General features: G+C 31.5%; 1 protein-coding gene across 1 annotated transcript; it reads right to left on the minus strand.

Annotated features, from left to right (window-relative positions):
* Window positions 1-4,726: 4,726 nt before the first annotated feature.
* LOC114405292 (protein DMR6-LIKE OXYGENASE 1-like) lies at window positions 4,727-8,055 on the minus strand. Its single transcript, XM_028367888.1, has 5 exons — window positions 7,860-8,055; window positions 7,272-7,573; window positions 6,776-7,023; window positions 5,701-6,022; window positions 4,727-5,257 (listed from the first exon to the last, which is right to left on the minus strand). The coding sequence occupies exons 1-5, from the start codon at window positions 8,053-8,055 to the stop codon at window positions 5,006-5,008; spliced, it is 1,320 nt and encodes a 439-aa protein (XP_028223689.1). The 3' UTR covers window positions 4,727-5,005.

The raw sequence follows: 8,055 nt of genomic DNA on the forward strand, positions 1-8,055 counted from the left end.
AATAATCACAAATCATTTGATCCACGTATATAAAAATTGTTCTATGGTTGTCATATATCGACCAAACATGTACAGTTTTTATGTAATTATCCTTTTCTTAATTTTATTCTCGTTTTTTCTTCTCTGATCTTTTACTTAGTTTAATCATATGTTGTTGTTTTTCTGAGGGAAAACATATGTTGTTATACGTAATAAGATTGTTCATTTTTCAAATAACTACTTTTTTATAAGTTATGTTATGTTAATTTTCGTTCTTAAAAACTAAAGTTTTTTTTTTATTTTGTTGTTGCTGAAAATCTAGCTAAATGAAGGCTCTTTGCCATCCCTTGCGTGGATATTTGATTTTTTTAAACAGGAGGGACTGATCATGTCATCCATATATCAACCACTATATGAAGTAAACTCCTAAAATATTTTGAGGATGAGATCATGGCACGTCAGAAATGAGTATGATAATGTAGAATGAAAACGTGATATATATAGATTGAGAATATTAAATTAAGTCAACTATGTTAAAGACCTGCATGTGGACATGCTAGCTGGGTCAAGTCAATTAATTTGGCACATATAGATATAGTCCTAACTCCTACCAATCCCATCAAGGTCAAGGTACACGCACAAGGCACAACACAACGCATCTTCGTTACTGCATAGATTTATCAAGATCTGCATGCGGCGGCTTAAAATATCAGTTTGGACTTCTGAAGTTCGGAGTTGGACTTTCAAAACACAACGGTTTTCTTCGTTGCGATACGTTGATTAAACTTGATTATTTAGCAATCTGTACGTCGGCATCGACTTTTGTCTTAATAACTTTTAGCTTTCCCGTCCTTAAATTTATTTATGTTAGATTGAGTCGAAATCCACAAAGTACAATTGCATCATTTGCCTCTAGTTGTTCTTCTTTTACTTTTATCTTTGACAAAGGTTTATAGGATTAGGAGGTAAAATTAATATTAGGAATTTAAGATTGATATTGTCTGATTTTTCTTTTTAATTAAATAACTTTCTCTGTCTGAAATTAATATTACTAAATAATGTGCTTTCTGTATGGGACCCCATAAAAACATTCACTTCTTAAAATGTGCTGATATGTAAGGTACCAAGGGCATACTAAAACTCAAACTATTGCTTGAAATACTACTTATTAAGGTGTCGTTGCAGTAGAGGCAACGGAAATGAATGGAGATATTTGGTGTGGAGCAAATAGAGCTTAAATCCAAGAAGCAATACAATGGGATCATGCATGCCAATATCTGAAGTCATGGCTACACCAGCTAACTAGCTAGTGTGTGCATCTCGATTAGTGGATTTAATTGATTAATTATTCGATTCAAACCTTGGTCATTATCGAAAATAATTTAAAATTTTCTTGTAAGGCAAAACAAATTTCAACACTCACTTCACAGTTCACACCTCCCTTTATATCTTCTCTTCGATCCGTGTTATTATATAACCTCCAAATAGTGTGAACACTCATTTACATCAAACCAAATTGAAGGTGTCATAATAGGGACATTTTTTTTAATAATCAAATTTATTTATTAATATAGTAGTACAAAGGAGGCAGCAACGGTCCAACTGTACAATCTTTTAGACTAAATCAGACTTCACATCTTGACCATATATATGATGATATCTACAGGATTAAAACACAGACGGATCTGAAAATAAAATTTCTGACCCATCCAACCTTTCTGCAAATTAAGACCAAGAATGAATGACTTGTATATTTTCAATAATTGCATAATTTGGCTGAAGTACAAAGCCTTAAATTACACGGAAGAAGGATGGAAGTACAGTACACATCCTAATTAATCCTAACATTATTGAAAAGATTAAGTAAAGTATGAACAATTCCAGCTAGCTAATCATACTAGCTAGTCTACAGCAGGGGTGATATACATATATATATTCCCGCAAGAGGAAAATTGACGTGCTTTCCATCTATATACTTGGAATTAGTAATGAAAAATTGAGCTAATAACTCACTGACGAACATGAATTTCCAGTTAATCAATCATATGGGGATGCTATTACTTTTTTGGTATCAATCTAGAATCCCTGTGACTGATATTGTTATATGAGGACTGAGGCATCTAGCAAAAGAATATTATTTTTAATGTTTTTTGGTTTGCATGCATAATATTCCTCTTCATATAATTTTAAATCTACATTCTTCTTGGTAGAAAAAAAATCTGCATTCTTCTCTATTGAAAATACTTAATTATACGCACGTGAAAATCCCCTGCAACCCAACGGTCGTGAAAGTTTTAATGGGGGACCCATAAAGAAAGCACATTCAGAAGTAATACTTCAGACAGATAGTTATTTATGTAAAAAACAAAATTCAGACAGAGGCACAGAGCTAGACTTTTTTCTTTTCAAGAACTTAAATAAAGAGCGTACAGGAATTAGTCATAATTTATGTAATTTAGACAGACATGAGACATGTAATGTGAAAAATATTTGGTTAACGTCAAAGTGGGGCAATAATAAGTCATCTCTTTTTATGTTGAGCTATACTATGCGTGTATACAAAAAAGATTAAAAAAATGAGAGATACAAATAATTCGTACATTTAAATGATAGAATTAGAAATATATATAGGTTGTAAACCGTGTGATGATAAGTGAAGTAAAGATTTGACAATTATGTGGAAAATAAATAAACAAATATATATAAAAGATATTGTAATGCACTGGCTGCTCTGGTTCAACGTGGAAATGCTATTAAAAATTTATGTAATAGTAAATTTTCTTATTTTTAATTATTGGGCTGAAAATTTTAAATATCCTAGTATTAGTCGGTAGAAAATTTCACTTACCATCATATCAATGCGATGGCGTACAAGACACTTCATAGTTCATAATTCTGGCGTGCATGGCATATTGACGTGATGCACAAAGTTTCATATACGTACATTACACGAATACGGACAAATAAAGGGTAGCTGGTAAAGAACTCTTCTCGTTTGAGAAACCGCGAAGAACTTAATTTCTTTTTTTTTTATATAGGCAAAAGAAACTTGTATTATTAAGATAGAAAGATAGTGGCGCCAGAAGTACCCCTGATACAACCAGCCACGTAAACCCAGCCTACCAAAAACTACTCGCCGTGAAGAAACCCGTCAAAACCGATCGAGACAAAGACCACCAGCCGAGCATCACCATAATTAATTTTAGAATAAATTACACAAATCTATTTTAAAAAACTGCACATATTTCTTTTTTTTAAAATACAGAATTTTTTCTGAAATTTAAGAAAAATACACATATCTTTCCTTCTTTGTTAAAATATATCTATATTTAATGTTATTATTACTGGTATAAAATTAGTTCATATGATTTTTTGTGTTGGATCATTGATGGCTTGAGTTGAGGTAATTTCATTTTTTCTGAAACTTATAATAGTTCATTTGACTTATGGGTTTATTGAAATGAACTTTTATTTAATTTCTAAAATCTATAATTGTTCGTTTGGCTTATGAATTTGTCAAATGAGGTTAGTTCAATGGTTTCATTGCTCGTCATCAGGTTCATTTAACTTGTAGGTTTATTGGTATATATGACAGCTTGATCGAATTTTCTGCAATGTGTTTTTTTTTTTTTTTATCAAAATTGCCTACTTGAAGGAGAAAGATAAGGATATTCTTAAAAAAAAATACTCATGTAAAATGTTTAGACAACATTTAGAAAAATTTGTGTAGGTTTTAAAATGAAAAAAAAATACATGTGTAATTTTCTTAAACCTAGAAAACCTTAAGGAAGGTTTATGTGGGTTTTAAAATAGAAAGAGAGATATGTGTAATTTATTTAAATTTAAGAAAAAGTTTGTGTAATTTATTCTTTATTTTATTTATTGATCACTTCATCCATATGAGATGAATATGTTTTTTTAGACAAAGATTTCAAATATTTATGATGTTTAAGAATTTTTTTTGTTAAGGATAAGATGGCAAGTTCATAAGGATTTTGAGTAGTAAAAGAAAGGAGGACAACCCATCAAACTTAAAAAATTTGCGAAGATTGATGTATAAAGCAGAATTTTCAATTAATTAGACATCTCAATAAAATGATATATTTGCAAGAGTTATATTTTTGGTGAAATATTTTTATAAGATTGTTTAGAATTTTACTTTTTTTTCTTATCACATTAATATTTGTTTAGATTTATATATATATATATACACGTGGTCTGATTATAATTTGGAAATTACACCAAGAAAATTGTGGATTAGCGACGGAAATTGTCTCTCGCAAATCCCTCCTTAATCGCTTGCTATTTCTTTTAAAGACAGATTAATGAGGGATAAATTTGGCAAATCCAATTCACTAATTGGCAACAGGCTAAATCCCTCGAAAAATTAACAATAACTTTTGTGAGAATTTAGTGAGCGCTCTGAGTTTTGTTGTTCTTCTCTTATTAGCATGGACATTGCCAGGAATGAATTATCTCAAATCCCTCGCTAACTAGCAAAGAAATATTACTTCCACACAACATTCGCTAATTAGCGAGAAATTTAAGAGGGAATTTTTCCTTGTTAATCCGCAAATTTATTATAGTTAACATATAAATTTAATTGTATTAACCATTATAATCAGCCAAGAATGTTCAGCTCTAATACTTCTCTTTTTAAGTTTTCGTAGAATATTACAAAATGTGATACCTACTAATTACTATATTTTATTACTTAATTCTTGAATAATTTAATGAAACAAATAAATACCAGCTTAGAATACCACCATACATTATATATTATTAACACAATTTCCAAAATTTTATTCAATAACTCAGGCGTACGGAGAAGATCAGCGAGAGACTGATCACACTCACACACTACACACATAACAGTAATAGAACAAGACAAAGGAAAGACCGCAAGACTGTAATTCATGAATCATAGACATTCAAAGTTAAACCATGATTGATGTTGCATGTTGTCTCCCTCACTTCAACTAATTATATCCGTAATTCATGTTTCTTTATTTTGGTCTGATATATATCAATTTAATGCAACTTTTCTAGACTCCAGGAAATCCTTTTTTTTAGGCTCTCTGGAGGATACGTACGCAAGAAAGGTCCTAAAATCAGTGTCCATGTAACGCTTGGGATTCGCTTCGTCAACGAGTTTTGGCGACGGTCTCACCGTGCAGTTGAATGGAAGGCTATGCAGCGAAGCCACCGACACCCTACTCTTAGCTTCATTCACCACAACTCTATGCAATACGCTCTTGTATTTTCCATTGCTATATATCTGATCATTAATTCCAACCCATAAAGTAAAATCAGCGCAATACAAACCACAAATATCATATTTTTACTATTTTATTTATGATCTCTCTGCAATTTCTTATGTTTTTTTTTAGCTTAACTTTATTTCCCACTATTTATTTTAACAGCCGCTCTCACCTTTGTCCTATTCAGTTTATAAGATGCAGTACACGCACTCACTGTTAATCACGCGATGCAGTACACACGCAATATTCCCACAAAATCACACCGTAAAAACACAAAATAATAGTACTAATTTATTAACTTTGTATCTTAACAGAGTTAGTGGTTGATCGATCTAATTCTGAAAATATTACTTTTTTGTTATAGTGATTTATATTTGTGTACCCGTCGATCTTACAAAAATTGTGTGTTAGTTAAAACGCATGTAAGTTGTAACTATATTAATAATTAGTTATGGATTACCTCTAAGTGATCACCAACATTGACAACGAAGGCATTGGGAATGGGTTGAACAGTGATCCATTTGTCTTGGTGTTGGATTTGCAAGCCTTCTACCTCGTCTTGTAGGAGAAGAGTGAGGAAGCCATAATCGGAGTGAGGGGGTATCCCAAGTGTAAGGTCTGGTTGAGGGCATGCTGGGTAGAAATTGGCTACCATCATTTGGCTCCCATTTTCAAAGTCTTTCAGAATATTGTCTTCCATGATTCCTAAGCTCTCTAGGATGGCATCCATTACCACCAGGAACAAATGTTTGGTTTCTTCTGCGTAGGTGCCCACCACTTTCCTGGTTTTAAATAAAAATTAAAATTATGTATGTATGAAAGCCAGCACTTGCATGACAGGCTGTAATTAAAATAACAGTATTCTCACAATACTTTTTCTCTCTCTATTTCTCTCCAATATTGCATCATTTATTTTATTTTTTACGGTCCAAATTATTATCATTATATAATTAGTGAAAACTGAAAACCAATATTGTTGCTTTTGGACCATATTTTTATAACAAAATTCAGTGATAATTTGATAATTTACAAGATATTAAAAGTAAACAATCTTGTTTTTTTTCCCTATTTTGATCAGTTGTTTTAAAAAAGAATTTTTATTTATCTATCATTTAAAAGTTTAAAATAACATTAAATTACAACTTTTTCAATTATGTTCTTAATTATAGATAGTTTTTAAAATTTTAAAATGACATGAATTACAATAACAAAGGAAATGTTAGAGAAATAAATAACAACAAAAATTAATTCAAATTAAAGAGAGATAATTATAAATGGTAAATAACATAACAAAATACGAAAATGATTATTATATTTCTTAATTTGTGTATCATATATCTTAATAATCAACAAATAAAAAGAAAAAATGAACTTTTTTCCTAAACAACATATACAGAAAATGTAGTTGTCCACTCAAATATTAGAGAGGGGGAGGGGGTTAAATTAATGAAATTACTTAATTAAATATAGTTATGATTCTATCTAATGAATTGAGGTGAGCCTTGGCTTGCTTGCAGTAGTACTCCACAACTCACCGAAAGTCCACTGGTGAAGCAGGCCAATGGGGGAGGAAATCTGGTAAGGGATGGCACAGAAGTTTCAAGAAATCCCTCCAACACAACACAGTGTCTTTGGTTTGGCTGAAGCTGGTCCCACATCGAACCGGTGCTCGCATATCAGTTGTCATGTACTTAGCTCTCTCCTCTAAAGGGAGATCGAAGAACCTACCACTCACATCTATCATGCTCCTCACAACATCCTCCAACATGCAATGATTTACCAGCTGCACGCAAAAAACTTCAATCACATCATTTTCTAATTCTTCACAGAATGATTAATTTCGATTCCCTCAAAATCTAATTAAGGTTCTTTGAATATATAATATATGTATGTAGCTTCACATTCATGCACGAGGCTCCACTTTGTTTCATATCATATACTTACATAGGTAACATTAAGTGAATGCGTTAGACATTTTAAATTTAATATTATATATATATCAGTCCATGCACCAAACACTTAATTAATTACCTGGAAAAATCCATACTGTTGACAAGCATTGGCTAGGGATTGAAGGACTTGGGGCCTATTTGGACCAAGCAATTCGGCAAAATCAATGATGGGTAACTGAAGATTTTGCTTCACAACATTTGTATCTTCCACACTACTCTTGGTGGGTCTTTCGGAAACAGGAAGTATGTAATTTTTAGGTACTGCATTAAGATGACCTTTCTCACACAACTGCTTCACTCCTTTCTGATATTGACTTTCTGGGATATCATCCTTGCCCTTTTGCTCATTTAGTGCCATTGCAGGAGATCTATAAATAGGCTCTGATAAATGTTAAGTATTAGCATGTGAAAGTAAATTATATAAAACATCGATATATATAAATGGAGACAAAAACAAACACTACATACTTAATTTTATGCAATTATATAACCAATTAAGGCTTTTGTTTATATATATATATATATATATATATATATATATATATATATATGCATGTAATCTTGTGCCTGTGGGTGTTGGGAGAGATCAAAATATAATGTGATCTTCTCTTTAATTGGAAAAATTAGAAAGATGAGAATAAATTGAGTTGCTAATGCTAACAGCTACCTTGGTTGAGAAATAGGTAGTATATAATGAGGGTTAGAAGGAGAGAAACTGAAAATAAGCATGAATATGAAGTGTTATTGTTATCAAAATTTTGATGTATATATAGTGAAGGGAAGAAGGAAAAGTGGGGCAGGAGCAGCAAGTTTTGAAGAAACCGGTTTGAGAGTTCTGAATTGAACCGGACGACTAATTCCAT

This window comes from Glycine soja, chromosome 3 (genome assembly GCF_004193775.1).
Source record: "Glycine soja cultivar W05 chromosome 3, ASM419377v2, whole genome shotgun sequence".
Lineage (NCBI taxonomy): Eukaryota > Viridiplantae > Streptophyta > Magnoliopsida > Fabales > Fabaceae > Glycine > Glycine soja.